This window comes from Ammodytes marinus, assembly GCF_949987685.1.
Source record: "Ammodytes marinus genome assembly, chromosome: 6".
NCBI classification, from domain to species: Eukaryota; Metazoa; Chordata; class Actinopteri; order Uranoscopiformes; family Ammodytidae; genus Ammodytes; species Ammodytes marinus.
The window spans coordinates 33010733-33036284 of record NC_137235.1 but is presented as its reverse complement, the minus strand read 5'-3'; the positions used below and the strand labels follow the sequence as shown (position 1 = coordinate 33036284).

The window sequence follows — 25552 nt, the reverse complement described above, 5'->3', positions numbered from 1 at the left end:
AGGATCATTTGGGGGAGAAACAGCAACTCATTTGTTGAAACGCAGGATTTTCCTAAATCCACACACATAGTACAGGGTCATTGTGACCTAAAGGGTATAGCACTAGTTGCTGGCTAAAGACATTATATACATTCTCACTCCTTTGTCACTTTTAACAATGTGATCAGTGGGAATGATCTGCTGTTTTTTGGTTTCCATGTACTTTCTCTGTCAAGTTGAACCAGTTCATCCCTTAAGTAAAAGGCCAGAGAGCTTTAGTCCAGGGGAGGGAGTTGCTGGCTGCAGCTGGAGTTGGGGACGTATTTCACTGACACACAGTCTGAGGTGAGATAGGGAGGGAGGGGGGGATCAATAGCGTTGGCAAGCTTGCAGGCAGGAACTACTTTGTAACACTGTCACGTCGGCGGTTTGAAAGAACAGCATTGTGCTGATATAACTGGGGAGGCTGTGACTGAAATTACAGGCCTCCTCTGGTGTGTCTACCAACTTTAAGGATAGGGTGTGTGTGTGTGTGTTTGTGTGTGTGTGTGTGTGTGTGTGTGTGCGCGCGCGCGCGCGCGCATGTTTGTGTGTGGGGAGGGGGGGTTTATATCTTTGCATGTATGTTTCTTTAACATTGTTTTTACCTAGACTCTGGTGAGGTGACTCCTTTTGTCCGGTATCTTTGCTAAATTGAGAGATGAATGCAATCTGACCACAGCTGACATCACCAAGTGCCCTGAAAATGCAGGTCCCTTTGTCCTCCCAGATAAGCCCTGGTGTAGTTTTGTAGGAGTGAGAATGTAATGCTAACCTGCTTGAGGAAATGAACCCAAAACATACACAGCCTTCACAGGTATAGGGAAACAGAAGTGGACATTAGATATATTGTGCTGATAAAGCTCTGTGTAATGCAAGCTACTTGTTGTTCCCAAGCCTTGATGGCTGAATAACAACAAGGTTATTTTAATTTTTTAAATGCACCTTACTAAACTCTGCTTTAGTGAGTCAGATCAAACCATTAAAGGCCTACTTCACCGGTGGAAATATGAAGGTGTGTTGAACTGAGATCCTATGTAGTATAAATGTGCAAACATTTTAGAAATCGGTTCATCCTATCATGAGAAAAGGCAGAAAGAGTGTTGTATGGTCTCACTGTCTAACCCTACATTTTCCCATGTATGACATCACACATGGTAAAAATGTAGGGTTAGGATTAACAGGACAGCTGGGCCAAGGGAAGACTGAGGGAAGACTGAGGGAAGAAAAACCTCATTCATTATATTATAATAGGGATTTTATAATGATAGAACGCTGGTTCCGTATATGGGTGAAGTATTCCTTTAATGTTTCATTGTTTTTCACATGAAGAGACGACGAGTGTGTGTTAGCTGATGTCATGCCGAAACCGTCAGGAGCGACAAGCACTTCTTTGATCGGTGCACAAGCACAGGCGTGCAGGGATTGACCTTGCTCAAAAAAAAGGCATAAAAAGTCCCTTCTTGCTTTTCCCACAGCATGACGTACAACAGTTTAAGTGTCTCCTGTATAACCAACAATAAGAGCTGTAAGTCATATGCCACAACCTCTTGGTAGACACAACCTCCCGCTGTAGTAAGAATTCCAAAGAAAGGTTTCTATTGTTCCTTAGAGAATGTAACTACAAATACTTTCTTTACAGATGCTCCGGTAGAGAAATAAATAAATGTCAAAATAACATTTATTTTTACAATAGAAAAGTTTTTCAGGAAGCATTTTGCGCTGATGTACTGTCACAATGGTGAGTGGTGAATCCTGGCAGCTTATCCAATGGAAGCAACCCAGAGACTATACAGAACCAACACATTCTCACCTGTACAAGAGCATGACTAAAACATTTAAATGCCTCAAGTGCGAACAAGCGTTTGAATTGTCAAACCCACATTTTGTTTCTTTAGGTGAGTGGCCATGTTTTAACTGCTCTCCACTACACAAGTTGGCCAAGCTTCAGCATAATACTCTTCAAGATGGCTGCAGCTCCATTTGAAAGATTAACGTCATTTCTCTGATAGGATCCCATTTTTTTTTCTTGCAGTAAGTGGAGTGGCCCAGCTAGCACTGTTAGCCTGTCAGTGATTTTAATCTGGCAGGCTAAAACCATGGATATTTGTGCAAGTTTGACTCCTGTGCTTTAACTGTAGTTTATTGTAACATCAGTTTGAAGGTTCACCTGACCTCCTGTCTTTGGATTGAAGTCAAAGTCAAAGTAAAAATTATTTCTATAGCACATTTAAAAACAACATCAGTTGACCAAAGTGCTGTACAAGATACAATACAAAATAACATATAAGATACACAAAGCAGTCACGCCACACAGCAGCTAAAAGATCCACTTGACGTGTGATGTTCTTTTTTGGTGCAGATGTGTGGGGGGTTTTAAAAAAATATTTATGACACGCTCCACTCTAGGCCCCACGGATTAATCTGTTTTAGATGATGGGAAATCAAATCCCTGCTGTCATAATCTTCTTCATAACACACACATCAATTGAAGAGCAGATGCCTGTGTGTGTGTGTGTGTGTGTGTGTGTGTGTGTGTGTGTGTGTGTGTGTGTGTGTGTGTGTGTGTGTGTGTGTGTGTGTGTGTGTGTGTGTGTGTGTGTGTGTGTGTGTGTGTGTGTGTGTGTGTGTGTGTGTGTGTGTGTGTGTGTGTGTGTGTGTGTGTGTGTGTGTGTGTGTGTGTGTGTGTGTGTGTGTGTGTGTGTGTTTTTATACGCACATGCTCTTCAATAGGTTTCATTAAAAACGCTGTGTCCGGTGCCGCCCTTAGCTCAGTTGGTAGGGCGTCCCCCCCCGGCCCGGGCCCAGCAGCAGACCCGGGTTCGATTCCCGCCCGCGGTCGTTCTCTGCATGTCACTCCCCTCTCTGCCCCATTTCACCTCTGTCTCTACAGTACACTATCAAAAAAGCATAAAAATGCCAAAAAAAAATGTCGGACAAGTGTGTGTCCGAAATTGATTGAACAATATTTCAAAAAACAAAGGTGATTTTCAAGCTGTTACACATCGCCAGTCCATGTGACTTTAAAGCAGCTTAAATCAATGTTTTATATTTGCAATGTATCACATGACTTTTCGTATCTTGAAAAGGTCCCTTGTAGTGAATGTTATCATCAGACTCTGCAGCTTCCCTCAGCTCATTTTTTTCAGGGCCATAAATGTCCTGCTTTTCTCTACTCTCGTCTCTTCTAGTGTCATTTACAGCCACAGAAGGCAGCTGTTTGACGAAAAAAGCTCTAAAGTCTTCTGTATACCTTCATCCCACTAGCAGACAGACCATGTCAGGAGAAATGATTGGACTTGCATTTATAAGGTCACTAGAAACACCGCTGCAAATTAATTTCATTATTTTTGGTACCTGCTAGATGTGTAAAAATACAGTTGTCACTACTAATGGGTTTCACGTTAGTTTTGTACGAACCGTCAGTGTCAAGCTATAGCAAGAACATTCCAGCTTGACCCAAAAACAAAGACCTTTCTAATGGAGTCAGTAACCCAAAATCTGCCTGACGGTCAAATGTCTGTGAATTGAAGAGCAGATGCCTGTGTGTGTGTGTGTGTGTGTGTGTGTGTGTGTGTGTGTGTGTGTGTGTGTGTGTGTGTGTGTGTGTGTGTGTGTGTGTGTGTGTGTGTGTGTGTGTGTGTGTGTGTGTGTGTGTGTGTGTGTGTGTGTGTGTGTGTGTGTGTGTGTGTGTGTGTGTGTGTGTGTGTGTGTGTGTGTGTGTGTGTGTGTGTGTGTGTGTGTGTGCGTGTGTGTGTGTCACCTGCAGTGTGTAGAATTTTGGGTTTTATTTCCTAGCAGATTTTGTAGAAAAGTACATTTAATTTAGTGCATAATAGCTGAATTTCTTTTTTTAGAATTTCTTTTTTTTTCCTTAGAAAGGGTCTCATATAGGGGAGAGTGGCCTAAGTTGTGCAACTTTTCACTCCAAGTGACTTTAAAGTAAGGCCTTGACAGTAAAGTCTCCAACTCAAATATGTACATATATTTCAGGGTGTTGTGCATCCCTGGCAATAAAAACTTTGGATCTGGAATAAACTGTTGAAGAAATATTGCTTTCGGAAAAAAAGTTGTCTTGATGCACAACTTGCCCCCGGTGTGGTGTAAGTTGTGCGGTTGGAGAGAATACCATGGGGTGAATTGTGCAATTGCTATATATCTCATAAACTGTAATGCAAGACAAATCCATTAGACAATCACTTATTTAAGGTTTATTTAAAGTAAATAAAGTAAATATTTTACAAAGATTGAAGGACAATTTTCTTAAACAAGGCCTTGCAGATCTAATGGTTTTACCTGCAAAGCTCACAATGACAAAGTCACCATCATCATCTTTCTGGCCATCTGAACTGTCATCAATGGTGTCGTTAAGTGGAATTGAGATGTCACTCTCTTCTGAGCTACTGTAGACAATCACTTTCTTTTGGTGACCAGCGTATACAGCCATGCCACTGGCACAACTCTCAGAAATGTACTTTGCACTAGTTGCTCCGTGCTTGTGGAACCAACTGCCACCTGACAAATGTGATTCCCCTACATTTCTGCCTTTAAATCAAGGCTAAAAACCCATATGTACACCCTGGTGTTTCCTCCCCATTAACTATCTTACCTCTGCACTACTATCCGTGTTTATGTGGATGTATGGGCTTTACGTCTTTTATTTTGGTTATTGTTATTTTACCTTCATTGTTTACCTACTGAATGCACTATGTACAGCACTTTGGACAGTGCAAACTGTCATAAATGTGCTTTTATAAATACATTTTACTTACTTACTTACTTACTTATAACTCACCCAGGCCCTTTGGCACAAATCACCCCATCCCCAGAATTTTAGATAATAAGCATGATGTAGCAGTTTAGGGCTGACATCGTGCTAACTGTATAGACCCAAAATGTAGCATACCAAAGCACTAAAACATGTGTCAAATGTTTTCAAACTTGTCTATAATTGTTCAGACACAATAATCAAAAAACCTTGATCATGGAAGTTTTACTTTGAAAGGCAAAACACCGTTTTTTTAGCTTAAATGTGCTTATATCTTATTCCTTGTGTCTCCCTTCTTTACAGGATGAGTCAAATGGATGGCTCTTCTTAAATATGTGGTCACATTTCCAATTTCTTCCACAGTTTTCTAGAAACAAGGGGTGGAACAACTTCCAAAATGCACAACTTAGGCCACTCTCCCCTATGTCCATATTTCTCCATACTTTGGACCAAGGCCTTGTCACCGCCATTTTGGAAGTGTCATAGTTGGAATGTCATCAGGCGCATTGTTTAAAATTTAGAATTGTTCTTGTCCTTGAAGGCCACTGTAGCTTCTGTTATTATTCGAAAGGGGTGGGTTTACCCAGGGAGCGTATCAATCTAGAACTTTCTAGAACTTACTTGATGATGTCATATTACACACTGCACCTTTAAGCACCGCGACTTCAATGTCAATGGGAACTGCAACAGAAATGCCCAGAAAAGCACCAACAACAACGGAATTAAAAAAAATAAAATAAGAAAAAACTGACCCTCTATAGAACACACAGCAGGCCGGTTGCCACAGCAACTTGGCTACTAGGGCTGGAGGAATGCTTGGCCCGGGTTGACAATCAGCAGTGCTCCGGGACTGGATGTGTCCTGACACGCGGGGGTTGCTCCACTTTCAACAAAACCACCTCACATCGGCAGAAAAACAAAAGACCCCCGACTGCATTGGCATTAAACAAATGCACCATCCCATGGGGTGACTTGAGGGGATGTTAGAGGGGAGGAGGGGTGGCAGAGACGAGGGGAAGTCAAGTGTCAGAGATGGGGTTTTTTTGCACCGATGCAGCTCTATTGGAGATTTGTCGACTGTTGCATAAGCATTGAGATGTAATAAATGAATGAGTATATGTTGCTCATGGACGTATCACATGGAAACAGTAATGTGTCACTCACGGCTTATTGTCACTCGGCTCAGTTAGAACAGATTTTCATCACTGTTTTTTTTTCAATTTTAACCAGGAACGATAAAGTAAATATCAGGTCAAGCCAGACAGGGATTTTTGATGAATTAATTAATTAGAGATGTGAGGACAGCTCATCTACCCTGGTTAATGTATCTTAAATTGCTGTGAAGATGAAGAAAACATTGTCTCAAATGTTCCTGAAAAAAAAGCCAACGTCGAATTATTGCTGAGACACAAGTAAGTCTGCGTCAAATTAGGCATGCAACAATCTAAAAGGTCAGCAAAGTATTCTTAATGGCTGACTCAGAGCCAAGGGTGTATTCAAGTGCCCAGTCCTTGAAATCATTTATATAATCCAGCACAATGAGATGCTGATGGGAAATAACATACTCCATGGAGGGAAATGCCACTTCACAGTACAGTGTTTAACTTCCATAAGCAGCTGTACAGTATGACTGTGTTTGAGCTGTAACAATGTGACATGTCTGCAGAAGCTACACAACCGTTATTGCATCATTACATTCAGACTATCCCTGATACTTTCTGTCATGATCCTCATGAGAAGTCTAAGGATTTCTTTTTCTTTTTTGAACATTTCATTTATAGAAATTTCATTAGATGTAAAGTGAAAGAGATTTTCACCTGTGTGTGTGTGTGTGTGTGTGTGTGTGTGTGTGTGTGTGTGTGTGTGTGTGTGTGTGTGTGTGTGTGTGTGTGTGTGTGTGTGTGTGTGTGTGTGTGTGTGTGTGTGTGTGTGTGTGTGTGTGTGTGTGTGTGTGTGTGTGTGTGTGTGTGTGTGTGTGTGTGTGTGTAGCCAATCATAACCCAGTGTACAAGCAGCTAGCCAGACAGCCAACCCTGACTCAGCTTGTTAGGGAAGCCGGGCCGGCCGTTTTTACACTGAAGCTCCATTTTCAAAGTGAAATGAGAGAGTTGTTTCTTCTCTGTTTAAATACTAGATTGAGGCGTCATATCTGGTTCATTCAAAGTAAAACGTTCCGATTTCCACATATATTACCCTTACTGTATACTGTGTATTCACACTTGTTAATGCGTTCCTGTCTTCAAATCTGAGGGTTCAGTTTTCCAAGTTTTTGACACATTGTATCATCTCAGTGTGACATTATTAACTGTGTCCCCTCTCTCCTCTCCTCTTCCAGGCCTTCAAGGAGGAGTTGGAGGGTCTGATCCAGGAGCAGCAGAACAAGGGGAACAACCCCAGCGGCCTGCTGGCTCTCAGACAGATTGCTGACTTCTTCATGGCCAGCTCAGTGGCCGGCTTCAACACCTCGCCCCTCAGTGAGTAGCCTACCCAACGTTACCCCAGGCAACCAGTCACTAACATTTAGCACAGAATGCCAACCTTGCCCAGGGTGCAACCGCTTTCAACTCCACTGAAAAACAAAAACACTGCATCTGTATTTGAAGTGAGGCGAGCCGTACCCAAACACATAGCATAGCACGCTAAAGGGAGTGAATACTCAGAGACGACCCAACCCCGACACTCCGGAAGAGCTGCGCATATTTCCCTGGGTTTTCATCCTTTGTGAGTTCTGTCCAGGAGTCCATATGTGAAGTCTGCTTCCAATCACGGCGCTGGAATGCACGACTAATGCCGAATTTACCCGTCTGAGGCATATATAGCAGTTCAGTTTACTCTTCCCTAAAATATGCCCATAATGAATATGTCCAAAGTTGGCAGTAAACAAAGCGTGTTTAATTCACCACTGTGTGGAAATAAGGCACTAGTGGGGTCCAGATGTGAGAGATGCATAAGTTCAAAAGACAGACGTCGGACAGTATTGTTAAGTGTATGTCCTTCAACGCACACACTTGAAGCGAATTTGTTCTTGTAAAACCCGAATGCAAAGGAGATGATATCATTCATTCTTTACGATTCTGCGAATAGCATTTTTTGCTTTTATACATGTTCTTATTTTCCCCCTTGACTTAACCCTGAATGCACCACTGTTTAGGTCTGGGGATGGTCACTCCAATCAACGACATGTACGGAGCAGAATCCAGCACGCTGGTGAAAGGTGAGAAGCTGACGCGCTGTAAGCTGGCCAGCCTCTACAGACTGGTGGACCTGTTCAGCTGGGCACACTTCACCAACTCCTACATCACAGTAAGACGCTGATTCCAGAACATGAAAGAAATCAATCAAATCAAATCACCGTATTGTCCGTACTATATGCCGCACTGGACTATAAGCCGCAGGTGTTATAATGTTTAATTACCATATGTAAGAGTTTGTGCACAGAGGGGATTGTCTGGAAAGAGATGGCTGCTTGAGGAATCTCCCATTTATTAACATTTCAACAAACAAGTTGCATATTTGCATAACGTATTCAAGTGTTACCATTTAGTGCAATAGCTACTAGGGATGGGCACGAGTGTTTTCACTACTCGTGTGATTGCTTGCATTCCTCGAGGATCAATCGATTCCTCATTAAACTTTTTTCTATTTTTAGAACGCAACGCATCTGTCTGCAGAACAACGGTTCACCGCAATAAAGCGCTCAATGCTTATTGTCAAACAGTCACAGTTACCATATGATATTAAGGATTTATTCCCACAAGTATAAAACACCTTTTCCTCACTGAAAGTAATTAAATAGACGGGCCACAATTTAAACCGATCGAGTAGGTCTGCGTTGGGAAGAAAAAAAGTATGCGCTGTAGTTGTAACAAAATAATAGCCTAAGTCACCATTTAAAATAAGAAGGGCAGAAAATAATATTAAATGATTGTCCTACAATTTAAATACATAGGCATTAAATAACTCACCAAAGCAGTAGACTTAGTAGTTGTATATCCAACCGCGTAATGCTCACTCCGTGTCAGTGAATAATTACCGCGACTAATTCCTCATTAACGGAACGTTACACCGGTCGGTTTTTGAATCTTATCCCCATATTCCCTATTGAAGGCTTCTTAACTGTTGTTGGCTCGGAGTGAATGTGCCTGAAGTAAGCCTTGCTTCTTCTTTACTTTTCTTTCCAAGCGGAGAGCACCTTGCATGCTCACCTGGAGTCTAGGCTTCTCATCATTACTAACTGAGCGTAACAGGTGTCACCTGTTACTCTCAGTTAGTTTAAAATTAAGTTTAAAAAAAGGGGAGATGACACCTGGTGTCATCTCCCCTTTTTTAAACTTAATTTTGCTGCTTTGAAATAATTGGACAGTTATATTCCTGACAATGTTCTGGAGAAAGGAGAGACCGTGTTCAGCTCCGCGGTGCTGTGGAGAACACAGGCTGCGCTGCGGTGGCACGGAGGTGGCAGTTATTTGCGGTTGCTTTTTGACACAAGTTAACGCTCAGTTTATTGCACTTGCATTAAAATATTTAATTTTGTTAGACTTTATTTTATCCGTTTTGTGACGTTTTGTACACCTATATAACATTTTAAAATAGGGGCCTAAAGGCTACAAACACTAAAAAAAAAAAAAAAAAAAAACGATTTTCCTCATCCACCAATCGAGTTCATTTGAAACGAGGAGTACTCGATTACTAACGCCCATCCCTAGTAGCTACAGAACATATACTGTGCTGTGTAATAACAGGGTCGAAAAATTGGGAAAAAGTCGCGGCTTATAGTCCGAAAAGTACGGCAGTTTTATTTGTACAGCCCAATATCACAAATAGACATTTGCCTCAGTGGGCTTTACATTCCATACAGTACGCCCTTAGACCCTTAGCTCGGCTGACAAAAAACTCCCAGTAAAAAACCCTTTATCGGGATTTTAAAAAATGTAGAAACCTCAGCGAGAGTTGACAGAGTAAGGGATCCCGACCCTCTCCCAGGACGGACATACTGCAATACTGTAGATGTCGAAACACATTTAAAAACACAGGAGTTCTTAAAAGAATTGACAGTATGACACTGTTTCCCAAATTATTCCCTATTTACAATATAGTTTCATTTATTATTTAATGTACGCCATTTTATTTACGATTTAGATGATAATACTTAAAGGTGCTCCAAGGTATTTTCAGTTTGTGTTAATTCCTCTCCCCCCTTTGGACAGAAGCGGTAGTGTTTTTACTAGGCCAGCTGTAGTTCCTGGCTGAGCGTACCCACCGACAAAGGCATTTTTAAGACTATATATAAAAATAGCATTCTTTGCACTGATGGTCTCGTTTACATGTAATTTACGATCATCTGAGAAAAAATTAGACTGTTTCAGAAATATTTAAAAGTTCCTTGTAGCACCTTTTAATAATATGCTGTTCGTTCCAGGAGATTTAATCGATGAATTGTGTTGATTACCATATTACATTGACTTGTGACTTATCACTCACTTAACTATCGTACCAGTATATACTATATTCACCGCTCAATAGTCAGAGCAGAAAGAGGAAAAATGATATTATATACCTACTACTAAGGACTACATTTTTCAGTCAGCCGTTGCCATCTGATCTAAATCAATTTGTCACCTCAACAAAAAGTGATTTGACTGTTTCCTGGTCTTAGGGTCGAGTCAGTAAAGAGCAAGACCACATCCTCATCATCCCCAGAGGACTGTCATTCGCTGAGGCATCTGCAGCAAACCTGGTAAGGAACCAATGAAAAGGCTTGGACTGTTTCCCAACATAGTGATTTACTTTTAAAATAAGCCCTAAAACATTTGTATTGTATGTGGTCATTTCAATGGACTGGATGATAAAACTGTAATAATTACATTTATTTTTAAGCTGATGAATGAGTAATGAGTGTATTGAAAAAGACTATTTGGAAATATATTTTAAAGCTTATTTGATTTAGAATAAAACAAATGTACTTAGTTATATACTGTACAGTACAGTATGTCTGTGTGGATGATTTTGCTAATGTCTGATTATTAAGGATTTGGCCTTGACCAGACAAAGTTAATGTTTTTCCACTTTGCTTAATCAGCCATTTACCTTGAATTGTACTGGGGCCAAATAGTAGATATAGAACATTTCAGTGTTGCATCGGTGTCTCTCTCTCTCTCTCTCTCTCTCGCTCTCTCTCTCTCTCTCTCTCTCTCTCTCTCTCTCTCACTCTGTATGTCTCTCCCTCACTCATTCTCTCTCTGTCTCGCTCTCTGTCTGTCTCTCTTTCTCTCTGTCTCGCTCTCTGTCTGTCTCTCTTTCTCTCTCTCTCTCTCTCTCTCTCTCTCTCTCTCTCTCTCTCTCTCTCTCTCTCTCTCTCTCTATGTCTCTCGTCCTGAAATAGCTCTGCAAATATTGTGGCTCTAGTTGTTTGTTCGTCTAGTTTCGGTTGAAATAGTAGACACATTGTCACAGCGCTGGGAATGCCTTGTCATATCATGTGAAATAAGGTGTGTAGTAATGTGTTGGCAACCTGGCTTCCTCCTTCCCTGCATTTAAGTGTTTTATACTGTTTCCAATGAATAAAGTTGAATAATGACCTTTTCACAGAGTTTTAAACAGCGGTGGGGGTTAACAGCTGGATGTAGTAGCCTTACTGCAAACAGGTGGATTTCAATGTTTGACCTGGAGTGGATGGCAGGCAGAGATATGTAGGGAAATTCAGTTGATGTTTAGTTTCAGCTGGTTACCTGCTTTCTGCCGCGGCCTGAGGGCAAATAGGAGGGCATCTAGTATTTTAATTTTCAACATCATATTTCATCATCTTTTCTTTTAAACATGTTTTCTTGCTACACATTCTGGGCCGTCCTGGTTAGTTTAGCTTCTGTCGGGCACATACCCTATTCTCAGATTTGTTATTAGCATAATGTGTCTATTCTGAGAATGAAAAAATACAACAATACAATGTATATAATACAATGTACAATGTAGAATATAGATGAAACGTTTGCATTTTATACCCCTTAAACGTTTGTATTCGCATATGTTTGACTAAGTTACTGTCTTTCACAAGCTGTTCTCTAATATAGCTGTGTGAATCAGTTACATGGGATCCAAGCTAGCTTATTCAGGCTAATCTAAGAATGAAGGCAATGCTTATGTTGCTCTCTGTTAAATGCTAGATAAATGAATTGTCTGAATAACATCTGACTCGACTTAACAAAGACAATAGGATGTAGTGGCTGCAGCTAACTGCAGCTAACTGCCTCAAGACAACCAGACCAGATGCTGCACTCTGGCTGGCCCTCTCTGTGTGGAGTGAAACCTTATACTGTAATGCTGCCACATAACCACATTAATCCTGATAACATTCAAACCACCAAATATATAAACAGTCTTTAGCTTTGGCTAACCGAGAGCTAAGGGTTAACCCTAACACTAACCCTAACCACTAATAGCTTAAATAGTACACCACAGTTCCTTTTTAAGCTTATTTTAGCTGTAACTTAAAAGCCTCACATCACAAGAACAGTGAAAAAATAGTCTTATTGACTATTTTTTCACTGTTCACAGTGATCATATAAAGAGTAAATAAAATAGCAAACTTTGAAATCTTTTAAGATAGTACACAACCTGTTCAGACATAGTAGTTGCTAACAGCTGATTATTAAAGACAATAGGGTTTGAATATAAGGCTAAATCATTTATTATTGAGTGTTTTTAATTCCACCTTTGCTGCAACAGCCATGACCCTACAGCTGACAGCCATGACCCTACAGCTGACAGCCTGTTCACCTCTGGCTTGTTGTTGTTTTTAGCTCTGAGGTGAAGGTGAGGTCAATGGAGGTCATTGACGTTCACAGTTGTCTTCATTTATTTTATTGGTTTAGTTCAGGGACATTGCACACTAATCAACATTCAAAATGTAAGTGAGCCAGGGTTAGCCTAAGAGGCTAGTTTTCATCTGTTGTCCCCTGCCAGATATTTAAAAGGCAACCTAAAATTACAGAAATAAAATGTATAAACATAGTCGACTCAGAAAATACAGTAAGAATGAATTGTCATCTTAGTGTTTTACTTGTAAGTAACATTCATCTTTTGGTTTAGTTTCAGCGTTGTGTCATAGGGTTTGGCAGGTTAAAAGTCCAGTTGTCCACTTGGTTTTGACTTGAAATAACCTTTAAGAAAGTTCAAGGGCTTAATGTTGGAGTTGCATCTGCCCACACTTCTTATTCTTCTTCACTCTCCTCTACTGATTTCTTATCATATACTTTCCATCCAACTGAGTCGCAATTCAGATTGTCTCTCACACGTCCTTTGGCTTTTCTTTTTTATAATTAGAAGTGCTATGTTAGTCCGAGGGGCCTCTCAGCAGCAGGGTGGTCTGACCGGCAGGCTGCAGATGAAGGACGTGACAGGGTGAACTGACGCTGTACTTGACATGTTAATGTTAACACCAATCCATGTTGGATCCTGTGACAGCTGGCTGCTCACTGTGGGAGTGTGTGGAGACAAAGATGGCGGTAGTTAGTTAGTTACGCTCGACCGGTGCCATTCACTTTTCCTCTGCGGCCTAATCAATAGACAGTCATTCATCCAAACATCCATATGGCTGTTAAAAAGGCCCAGCACCACTCAGGACATGTCTCTGGATTTTCAGCATGAGTTGACCCAAAGATCAACAGCAAGCTGTGGACTGTTTTAATTCATCGATATTATACTTTAAGTGGCACAATGCAACACAATGGTTTGTTCTCATACCAAATATTATCAAAGAATAAACCAATAACAAATGCATGCGCCCCTTGACGCGTGCCACTAAAATAAATGGAAAAGTTCTTGGTATCTTTGGAGCACCCTTTCCCGGCCATGTTCAGCTGGCTCCAGCTGAGCTGGGTGTGTTCCATTAGGCTGGATGATGGATGCCCTTTCCTGTTGCGATAACCCGACTTGGTTTGTATCACGGAACTACATGCGGTTAGTTAGACTGATGACAATTTGTATTCAATGTCTGTTGGCGAGGCAGGCTGTGTTCTCTGTTTTCCTTATTAGGTTGCCATCTGCAGTCAATGTTGTGGTTGGTCTTCCATCAGGTTTTATACCTCAACCCCCCTTTATTCTGCTTATCCAATTCTCTCCCCTCTCGCTCTCTAACCTCTGTCTCTCCCTCCATGTGTCCTGTCCTGTAATCTGATTGGCTGCTAATGAAGTTGTCATAGTTAAAGGACGTCATGTCCACTCTCTCTATATTGTGTTTCCTGGTAACGCTCCCAATTCATTTCCTGAAGAGGAGCGGACAGAATCGTTGATAATGTCATTTGTGTTGTCATGCTCGTTGATATTGACGTACGTTTATGTCTTTTTAGTTAATGTTGGCGGTTTATCAGCTCTGTGTTTGTGTGTGTGAGGGGATGGATGTGGTATGTGTGTGTTGGAACCCTGGGCTTAATATTGTATTATATTATATATGTATACACTGATCTGGGCACAGTTAGTTTGACAGTAGGCCTATGTCTCCCTCTGTTCTCTTCCACACTCATCATATTCACTCTCCTCCCCGTCACAGGATAGCCGTCTAGTTGATGCTGCTGGCAAGCTATCAGAAAGCTTGTATAAAGCCTGTGTTTGAGTGTCTTTGCATAGCACAAAGGTGGAGTTAGCGATTCTTGAGAATGCTTGTTGTCAGAATTACATTTTGTCAAAATCAGTGAATATCTCTGCATGATATGCTACCTGTCCGTATTGTGAGCGGGTTTAAAAAAATCCAGTGTTAATACACAGCCTATGCTTTGTAATCAGGCATGTTGCTAGCTTTGTAATCAGGCATGTTGCTAGCTACCGTGGGCCCTCTTTGTTTACATACCTGTACAGAGCATAGACTGTGTATTAACAACAGATTTAGCGGATCGTGAGGAGATTTTCACTGATTTTGACTAATTGATTTTGACAACAAGCCTTCTCCAGAATCACTGACTGCACCTTTAAGACAAAGGCATCCTCCAGTTCAAGAGCAGATATCCATAGATGGCACATCCACTGACCCTGTCTCCTCTCCCTGTCCCCCCCAGGTGAAGGTAAACATCATCGGGGATGTGATTGAACAGGGCTCCACCAACCTGAGGGTGGACCCCTCAGGGTTCAGCCCCCACGCTGCCATCTACTCAATGCGTCCCGACATCCGCTGCATCATACATGTGCACACTCCTGCCACGGCTGCTGTAAGTAAACATTACTACTAGAAAGTTGCCAAAACCCCTAAAAGTCTTTTTGACATGGAACGTCATAATGAGGTGTTGGATTTTGAGTTGTTTCATGGAGGTTTAGACATTTGAATGGTGTCATCACATAACTCCTGAGCTGAAAAGGAAGATGTATCTGCAAATAGAAGCCGTTGTTATAGTGTTTGTGGTCTGTGTTTGTGTTCATCTCTGCATCATCTCATTAGGTACGTTCAGTGAAAAGTATCAGCTGTAACACACGTGTCAAAGCTTCCGCTGCCTTTCTTCTTACCTTTCTTCTTCTTTAGGTGTCTTCTATGAAGTGTGGCATCCTGCCCATTTCCCAGGAGTCCCTGATCCTGGGTGATATCGCCTACTACAACTACCAGGGCAGCCTGGACGGACAGGAGGAGCGCAGGGAGCTGCAGAAGGCCCTGGGGCCCACAGCCAAGGTAAGGAGAGAGTAAGCTCTTCTAGCTCTTCTAGCTGGGAAGTCTTCAAGGCTGGGCAACACAATGCAGGCAAAAACATTCCTCTATTCCTCCAGCACCACTTTTTCAAGCAATGGTCAATTTTGAGATTTTTGGCTATTTTACTTCCATAACTTGTCTTCTTTCATTTCAGTATGAATAAAAGGTCTAAAAAATGCATTTAGGTGTTTATTTCACCATTTTCTGTTTGCGTATATTTCTCCTATACAAGCATCTTTAACGGCCATTATCTTAACATTGGTTTTAGCATTATTCCGAAGGTTATGCCACAAGGATTTGCTCATAATGTTGTTAATTGTCTGATTTAAGGAACATCTTAAAAACATGCCAAAAATGCCTTTGTTAAACCAGTACATAGTATTTTTGGATTTATAAAATAACAAAAAAAGCTTTTGGCTATATCCAACATTGAGATTTCTGGTTTTGAAACAGATGCACATTTTCACATAATGTTGTCAGCCAAGTGTGCATATTTATTCAAACATTTCAGAAAAACTTAGTTATACAATGTTAATGTAAGTATCAACTAGCAATGTCATAATGACATGTTTAAGGTAACCTGCAGTGTCTCGCCTTTTAAGGAATATTTCAGTCGACGGCAGAAAAAATATGCAAGTGCTACGACTGTAATGTGCAGACGAGATATATTGAAAGGTATTTTTAACAGTCCTGAGGAAAAGGAGTGTTTTTATTCCTTGTCCTTGTGGTCAAGAAAGAGAAATGAGCTTATTATCAGGGTGTGGTGTATCTCAAAGAGGAAACAGTAGCTGGACAGACACTAGCCCATCCTGTTGAAATGTCAGTAGTGTTGCACAGAAAAGCTAACTGAATTTAGATTGGCTAAAAATTCAGGGAATTCAAGGGAATTTCCAACGGAACTGTTGCCAGGTCCTGCTCTCGTCATCGAGTGGCCCAATCCTTGTTGATACGGGACAACAGAAAAAGCGTTTGGTGGTTACTAATTAATTAAAGGGGCCTGACGCATAAGTGTACAGTCTCAGCTAAGAAGCAAAGTTAGACAAAAGGACCCTCTGACTGTTGTTTCGTTCCTAATCTCAGTTTCTGTGTGTTTCTTTTGCAGGTTTTGGTGCTGAGGAATCACGGTGTGGTTGCTCTCGGGGAGACCATTGAAGAGGCCTTTCATTACATTTACAACGCCCATTACGCCTGTGAAATCCAGGTACGCAAACACCAACTGGCAAACTGCTGCTGTTGTGGGTTACCCAGCACATCCTCATGCTAATGTATTGGAGCAGCAAGGGGACTAGCTTTCCCAATCATTCTAATCCCTCCACAGCACCTTTCACTTTTTCCCCAATCTCAATATTTTAAAGGTTCAGTAAGCGAAATGGTACTTTTAGCTAACGTCCTGTCAGTGACTGCAGTTAGCAGTCCCCTCCCTCATCCCCTACGTCACCACCACATTAATGCACCGCGGTCTTCAAGCAGCGAGTCATCTAGCATCATCTCAGATCCGTAAGTGTGATAAAACATGATAAAAACCATCAAAACAGACATTGGAAAGGATTTTTACCTGCTCCGCCATTGTAGGCGCATAAACATTCACCCATCTGTCGCTCTCTCCGCATTTTTCTCTTCGAGCGATTTAACATATATATTAATGTAAATACTATATCGCTCACTTCACCTTTAACAGCAGAGCTTGGTAGAGATGTACGGATGTATGGATTCTTGGATTCTCGGCATACCCTCTGTGTTGACTTGGGCGGAGGATTTAGAGATGTTGTGTCCCTCGCTGCAACAAGCAAAACCATATCTCCCGATTGACTCTCCCCCCGACTGAGGAAAATAAAACATTAATCCATCCGGCAAAGCCTGGCTTAATATCTATAAATAAATCCCCCTACCATGTTTGTTGTATGCCATGCACTGTACATCCCTTGTAGCCTTTAGGTAGCTTTAGATTGAGGATTGATGTCTTTCGGAAAGTGGTCATAAAAAAATCGGCTCCTATGTTACCCATTTCTGCTTATTTTATGTTGCTTAAAGACCTACTTCACCGGTGGGAATATGAAGGTGTATTGAACTCTGAGATCCTATGTAGTATAAATGTGCAAACATTTTAGAAATCGGTTCATCCTAGCCTGGGAAAAGGCAGAAAGAGTGTTTTGTGGTCTCATTGTCTAACCCTAAATTTTCCCATGTGTGACATCACAAAGTAGGGTTAGGAATAACAGGACAGCTGGGCCAAGGGAAGACTGAGGGAAGAAAAACCTCATTCATTATATTATAATAGTGATTTTATAATGATAAAACGCCGGTTCCGTATGGGGGAAGTATTCCTTTAAGCCATCAGTGGGTCAGTAAAGGCTCACACACTTTACTTTGTGGTTCTAGGTGAATGCCATCTCGTGTGCTGGCAGTGTGGACAACCTGATAGTGCTGGACCCGGAGAAGTACAAATCCAGTGTGTTTGACGTGGCCGCTAATGCCGGGGCCAACATGTGTGGCCAGTACAAGTGGAAGGTCGGCGAGATGGAGTTCGAGTCACTGATGAGGATGCTGGATAACCTGGTGAGTCCACTGACATGTGCATTGTGTAGACTGAGAAGATAAGGCTAGTTAAATGACCTGACCTGATATACTGTAAACACATTGTATTGCTGTTTCACTTACACTTACCTGATAGTAGTTTCTGTACAAATAAGCTCAGAGGCTGAGATTCAAAATGACATGAAGATAAGACAACTCAGGGTATTTCTTCTCCCTTACCAATCTGGTGAATCTCCTTTTCTTTTCTTGTTCCACATCGTACAAAACAGTGGACAAACCACTATAGAGAAAATGACTAGCAATGCACACACAAAAGGTAAACGAGGTGAAGGGACAATCACTAAATCATGGCAAATCCGCCATGATTTTTAAGGTAAAAATTGCTCACGATGCAATGCTGATGGGTAATATATCTGACTGGCAAAATACACACAACATTTTTCCTATTTCTTTTCACACACTCCTTTTTGAAGTTGTATGGAGTAGGTTCATTTTACAAAAGATGCAAGTGTGTAACAATATATTGACAAAGGCACCGGCACTAGGCCCATTCTTCTGAAGACAGCACTATGTGAGGATCTTTTTTACTTCAAAAAACCTTCTGGCCATCACCTTTACTTGTCAGGAAAATAACCAAGGTAGAGAGATGAGAAAGTTGGACTGAAACTCTATATTTTTTAAATAATTGCATATGTTTTAATTAATTTGCTGTTTTTATTTCTATTTGTTTCTTGTGTTTAAGTGTTTGATTGTATATCTGTTTGAATGTACAGGTTCTTCAGAGCCATGCAAGGCGCCTTTTAAATCAAATGTATTCTTTTTATTATTGTTGTTAATGTGTTACATTTGCCTCCTCACTGGAAGAAATCGTCTGTGGTTTGTTTTTAAGTACAATTTCTGTATGGGGAGACTATAGGAATATGCCAAGAGCAGCCAGCCACCGTGGGTGAACAGAGTTAGCCAAGAGCGCCCCCTACAGAAAAAACAGCAGTGCTGTTGAACTGGTCAATGTTATTAAGGAGGGCCGACTACAAAAACAGTTAGAGGAAGGAGAGATTCATTCTCAATGACACTTTTGGACATTTGGGGGAAGAAGACGAGGGGGAGATATATTGGGAAGAGGTGAGTGTTGATTCAATAAATATGATCCTGGCGTCAGCACATAGAGCAGCTGTCTGTCCTTCTAGGCCAATGTTCATTCATGGCCATCAAGTGTGGGAGATTTGGTCAAAGTCTTTGTGAATCATATGGCTCTCGGCTAGTTGAGTCGCTGAACAGCTCATAGCCGCGTGTCCATCCCTCTCTCTCCTCTCACACCTCATGAACACTCATTTGTTTCCCATAATGTCTTGTTACCAGGACGAGATTCTGACACAGTTATAAAGTCAAAGTCAAAATTATTTCTATAGCTCATTTAAAAACAACATCAGTTGACCAAAGTGCTGTACAAGATACAATACAAAAAGGCATATAAGATAGGCTACATGAAGAAGAAAAAAAAGTTAGGAGTGTCAAAGTCTCAACCTGTGCCAAAGGTCAACATTGGCCTTTAACACAAGTTGAGACTCGAGACTCCTGCAACAAAAGTGAGTCTTCAGCAACGTATTAAACTGTTCAACTTTACAGGGATCCAGGTTATGAAATGACTCTGTCTCTCCATCCCTCCACCCTTTACAAAACTAGTTTACAAATGTGAAGAACTTCCTGAAAAAAAGAGAGAGAGAGAGTGCGAGAGAGAAAAGAGGGCAAACAGCCTCTCTGTCCTCTGTGCGGTCTCAGCACTGTCTCTCTCTCCTTCTTTTCCATTTGGCTCAAGGTGAAACTGTCCCGCTCCACCAGCGTGACAGGAAGGAAAAGTCACAGAATAAAAACATGATCGGTCATTTGGGTTTTTGCTTTTGAGTCAGCTCAGTCTCTCCTCGCGTGAAAACGACAAACTGGATAAAAAAATCCATTCTCTTTATGTACTGTATATAATGCTCTAGGACCATGTGAATGATACTCACGTGGTGGTACACAGGATACCAAAGCAAAGGAAGAAGTCAACGGATGAGTAGAGGTCAAATAAACATGAATTATACCTCTTGTTATTTCAGATCAAAGATGGACACATTGTATTTTTAAGATCATTTGTTGTGAATGTGGTTAACGCACATGTATTCAATGTATTTTGTTTCACTGGTGCTTTGTGTTTTGTTGTTTTACCTTCTGTTTGTTCTGTGATGCCCTGTGTTGTCTGTTTAATTGTATTTTATATTAACATCGGTGTCAGCCAGGGGACTACAGATGAAAAAAAATTGCCTTTTGGCTAATTCTGGCTTTCTTAACCCATGTGCGATCATGTGTTTTATTGATTTGCACTCTCTCCTTCTTTAAATAAAGTGAATTGAAAGATGTGTGCCCCTTGTTCCCCCCTGCTATATAGGGCTACAGGACGGGCTACGCCTACAGACAGCCCATCGTGCGAGAGAAGCCCAGGCACAAGAGTGACGTGGAGATCCCCGCCACGGTCACAGCCTTCATGTTGGAGGAGGACGGCGAGGCCACGCGGCTGCCCTTCAAGTTCCTGCAGCAGAGGCAGGCCAGGGAGAAGACGCGCTGGCTCAACTCACCCAACAGCTACACCAAGGTCAGCCTGGAGGCAGGAGAGGAGCGCTACAACAGCCGGACTACCACGGTAAGTGTGTGTGTGTGTGTGTGTGTGTGTGTGTGTGTGTGTGTGTGTGTGCGTCTGTGTCTGCGTACTGTTTCTGTCTGTGTGTGCGTGTGTGTGTGTGTGTGTGTGCAGGGGCGCAACTACCCACTTTCTGGGGGGTATGCAGACACTTAGCAGGCGCTTTTTTGTGATTTGAACATGTAAAATAAGCAATTTGGTGAACTCTGGTGAAGAAAATGTAGTCAAAGACAAAGACAAAGTTGTCTTTGTCTTTGTAAAGACAAAGACAACTTTTATTTAAGTTAAAATGAATAGTAAAATGAGCCAAACAAGTTAGTCAGCCAACCTTCTTGACTTTACCCATACAACGTGTGTAGGTATTTACTAAGAAAAACGTTAAAAAACAACATTAAATAAGACAGAAAATAACTTAAGAGCCTCAAATCTTTCGCACCAAATTCCCTTACAATAAACTATTAAGATTGTGGCAAACAGGATTTTCATTATCATTGCTACACAACCATCAATCAAACACATATATCTCTCTGTCTCTATCTCTCTCTTTCTGTCTCTCTCTCTCACACAAACACAACTCAGTTGTGCGCTGGAACGGTGCAAAATATGATAATAGTGGGAAACAGGTGAGCGTGTTGTTTGGGCGCTGACCTGCTAATCACTACACTACCATTCTAAAACTGTGAAAACAGCAATATTCAAACATTTGAGGTGACACGTTAATCAGCAGTGACAATCCGCGAGTCGCAGCCGATAATCAGTGTGCATTAATACACCGTGCAATACACGGTGTATTTTTCGTTCAACCACTTTGAAAAGCTTTTTTTCATCCATGCATCCATCTTTCTCCTCTTCCCGTTTTCTGCCCCGCGAGAGCTTTCTTTACTGCCGCCTATCCAATCCATCTGTAGGTCCCTGTCATCAGATGACAACACGATTCAAATTAAAGCTCTCGCGCCACAGCGCGTGCTCGAGGGGGCGCGCACTGGAGCGCTATAGTGTGGGTAGGAGGAGGCGAAGGAGCGGGGGGCGCCTAATCAGTGACGTGCCTCTGTTATTGATCATATCATTTACACAAACGCTGGTAAATACAGAAAAATGCCGACTCCAAATAATTTTCCCCCGATCGCTTTGGCGCCCCTATGCGCCGCATATAGCCTAGTGCATACCCACTTTTTGCGCCACTGTGTGTGTGTGTGTGTGTGTGTGTGTGTGTGTGTGTGTGTGTGTGTGTGTGTGTGTGTGTGTGTGTGTGTGTGTGTGTGTGTGTGTGTGTGTGTGTGTGTGTGTGTGTGTGTGTGTGTGTGTGTGTGTGTGTGTGTGTGTGTGTGTGTGTGTGTGTGTGTGTGTGTGTGTGTGTGTGTGTGTGTATCCGTCCAAATGTGGGAAAATCTTAATTTGTTTTAATCTCTCTTGAAAAAATAATCCACTAAACTTTGTTCCTGAGGTTTTAAAAAGTTCCGTATGTGTTTATGTTTGTGTGAGTTCACATTTAGATATGGAATTATTAAATAAACCCAAACATGAGGATTTAGGGTTAACTTCATACTATGTCGCCCTCTAGTGGCTTTACAGTGAGCTACATTGATCTTGATTCAGTTAAACTGATAGATGTTTGAAGCTGGTTTTACCATTAATGTCATTCAGATCAGTGATTAATAATGAAGCAAACTTTAAAAGACTACTCCAGGGATTTACTTTGGCAATTCTCCAAGTCTATAATAGTAGTGGATCTTAGAATCCCCATAAAGCAACTCAGTAGAGTTCACCATTAGACCCTCCCTGACTGACATCCAGATAGTTTAACAACTCGCCAAAAAGTAGATAACATGTTGTAGGAAAATGTTTATAATAAATGATAATTACATGATTACAGTTGAGTCTTGCTCTCATATCTCAGGCTGTAACAACATTGTTTAATGTGTATTAAATCATTACGGCTGCATATAATAGTCAAGTCAAATCAAATCAAATCAGTTTTATTTGTATAGCCCAATATCACAAATAGACATTTGCCTCAGTGGGCTTTACATTCCATACAGCAGTGCTTCTCAAATGGGGGGGGGGGGGGGGGGGGGCGCCGTGAGTTGTCAGGGGGTGGGGGCGCGGGTGGCCTTGATTTTCAACTGACCAAAAAAAAAATATATATACAGTGTAGTGAGAAAGTTTGTGAACCCCTTGAGCCTTTTGGAATTTTATTTATTTTAACCATTATTAATTCATTTTTATCAATACCAGTATTTTTTATATGAAATAACAGATGTTTGTTTAGCAATTCAACATTTTTCTTTTCCAGAAATCAACTGTTAAAACAGATAAAACAAATTATTTGACAAATGTTGTATCTACAAAAGTTTGTGAACCCTGAGCTGCATTGCTTAAATGGAGCAGGTAAACACAATCAGATGGGCCAAATTGAGTGATGAAATGGACCAATGTAGTGAGAGATCTTTAGGGAAGAAATTGGGCGGCACTAGATAAAACAGAGATCAAACCAGGTCAGTTTAGGCTCAACAAAGTGAACCCATACAGGTCAGACATGCTAAAAGCGAAAAAAAATCTCAGAGGATCTCAGGAATAGAGTTGTGATGCTGCACATTTGTCTGGGGACAGCTATAAATTAATTTAAAAAAAGTTTGAGCTCCATCGGTCCACCGTGAGGCAAATCATCTACAAATGGAGAGCTTTAAGAGTGACTGAATATCTGCCTAGAAGTAGACTTCCTTCAAAAATATCCATAAGCACCACAAAAAAAGTAATTCTTCGGTTAAAAGCCAACCCAAACATTACATCTAGTGATTTGCAGACCTCTCTTGCAGCATCTGGGACAGATGTGCATGGTTCCACAATAAGAATAAGAATAAGTCAACATGGCTTTCAAGGGAGGGTTGCTGAAGAAGCCTCTACTCTCAAAAAAGAACAAAACTGCTTGTCACAACTTTGCCAGAGAGCACCTGGAGATACCTGAAGTCTTTTCTGTGGACAGATTTGTCCAACATTGAACTGTTTGGTCACAACCAAAACCGCCATGTTTGGGCAAAAACGCAACTCTGCCTACCACCAAGAGAACCTTCTCCCAAGTGAAGAACGGTGTTGGCAAATGGTCTGCAAATCTCCAGATGTAATGTTTGGGTTGGCTTTTACCTGAAAAATCCCTTTTCTTGTGGCACTTGAGGATATTGTTGAAGGAAGTCCACTTCTAGGCAGATGTTAAGTCACTCTTAAAGCTCTCCATTTGTAGATGATTTGCCTCACGGTGGGCCGATGGAACTCAAACTTTTTTATATGAATTTATAGCTGTCCCCAGACAAATGTGCAACATCAAAACTCTATTCCTGAGATCCTCTGAGATTGTTTCCCCTTTGAGCATGTCTGACCAGTATGGGTTCAGTTTGGTGGGCCTAAACTGACCTGGTTTTATCTTTGTTTTATCTAGTGCCGCCCAATTTATTCCCTGAAGATCTCTCTTTACATTGGTCTATTTCATCACTCGATTTGGCCCACCTGATTGTGTCAACCTGCTCGATTTAAGCAATGCAGCTCAGGGTTCACAAACTTTTGCACATACAACATTTGTCAAATAATTTGTTTTATCTGTTTTAACAGTTGATTTCTGTAAAAGAAACATTTTGAATTGATAAACAAACATCTGTTATTTCATATAAAACATACTGGTATTGATAAAAATGAATTAATAATGGTTAAAATAAATAAAATTCCAAAAGACTCAAGGGGTTCACAAACTTTCTCACTACACTGTATTTTAATTTTTTTGCTAGCGAGCGCGATGTGTGCTTGTGTATGGTCATAACCGCGCGAAAGGCCGCGATTTGCAGTAAATAAACGTCCACATGTGTCTCTGTAGGCTATTTAAAAAGAAATCAAGCAAATCTAACATCTAATTTGATAATAAGGTAGAGTGTTTTCAGAATTTTTTATATTGTTTTGACAGTTTTGATCTTACCTGTTTTTCCTCATGCCTCCCTTTCTCCAGTGGATGAAGGCAGACGAGACGGGAACCCCGATCCGGATCGAGGACCCCAACCAGTTTGTCCCTCTCAACACAGACCCCAATGAGGTGCAGCAGAAGAGGAACAAAGTGAGTCTCCTTACCCTCAGTCAGTAGTACCATCAGTGATGCCGGTAACGCGCGGCATCGGACCACTTTTTTCAGTAACGAGTAATCTAACGAGTCACTATCTCCAAACCAGTAATCAGATTAAAGTTACTCATCAAACTCACTGTGCGTTACTATTTCTGTCATTTTCCTTAGTGAAACATTTTACATAACTGCACAAATGACAGCGATTGCGATTTAATGTAAATAAATGTGCACACGTGTCTCTAAACGCTCCAACTGCTCCAACGGCTCCTCTCGTCTTTTTGGTAGCGCCCCTCGTCTCTGACATACAGTGTGTGTGTGTGTGTGTGTGTGTGTGTGTGTGTGTGTGTGTGTGTGTGTGTGTGTGTGTGTGTGTGTGTGTGTGTGTGTGTGTGTGTGTGTGTGTGTGTGTGTGTGTGTGTGTGTGTGTGTGTGTGTGTGTGTGTGTGTGTGTGTGTGTGTGTGTGTGAGCAGCAGCATTACGGCCGAGTCTAGGCTGAACTGTAGCGCAAAACAAACGTTTTCCCCCCATGAAATATAGCGTCTGCTATGGGGATATTTAGGATTCGGGTACAGTGACGTTGAAGAGATAGAAGTGTTTAAAACTTGGAAACTTATAGTCACGTGGCGACCGGTGGCCGCTCACACCCAGTCTATCAACACATGAGACAGCGCAGAGAAAAGTCAAATGAATGCATGAGAGTGAAGGGCCAAGCAAGTTAAGTTTAAAGACACTGCTACTGTCTTTGCACTTTGGAGGAATGCATTTATTTTCATGGCGGGAAAAGCGTT

The 25552-nt window shown here is 41.4% G+C and overlaps 1 protein-coding gene across 5 annotated transcripts in view; it reads left to right on the top strand.

Annotated features, from left to right (window-relative positions):
• Positions 1–25552, top strand: part of add3a (adducin 3 (gamma) a) — a 159477-nt gene that overhangs the window by 121116 nt on the left and 12809 nt on the right. For all 5 annotated transcript variants that reach the window (XM_080030203.1, XM_080030205.1, XM_080030204.1 and 2 more), the window contains 9 exons: positions 7122–7260; positions 7938–8089; positions 10443–10523; positions 14833–14982; positions 15291–15434; positions 16555–16653; positions 17832–18008; positions 20413–20664; positions 24653–24757. In XM_080030203.1, the coding sequence (XP_079886329.1) occupies positions 7122–7260; positions 7938–8089; positions 10443–10523; positions 14833–14982; positions 15291–15434; positions 16555–16653; positions 17832–18008; positions 20413–20664; positions 24653–24757 (1299 nt within the window). The remainder of the gene's footprint in view (positions 1–7121; positions 7261–7937; positions 8090–10442; positions 10524–14832; positions 14983–15290; positions 15435–16554; positions 16654–17831; positions 18009–20412; positions 20665–24652; positions 24758–25552) is intronic.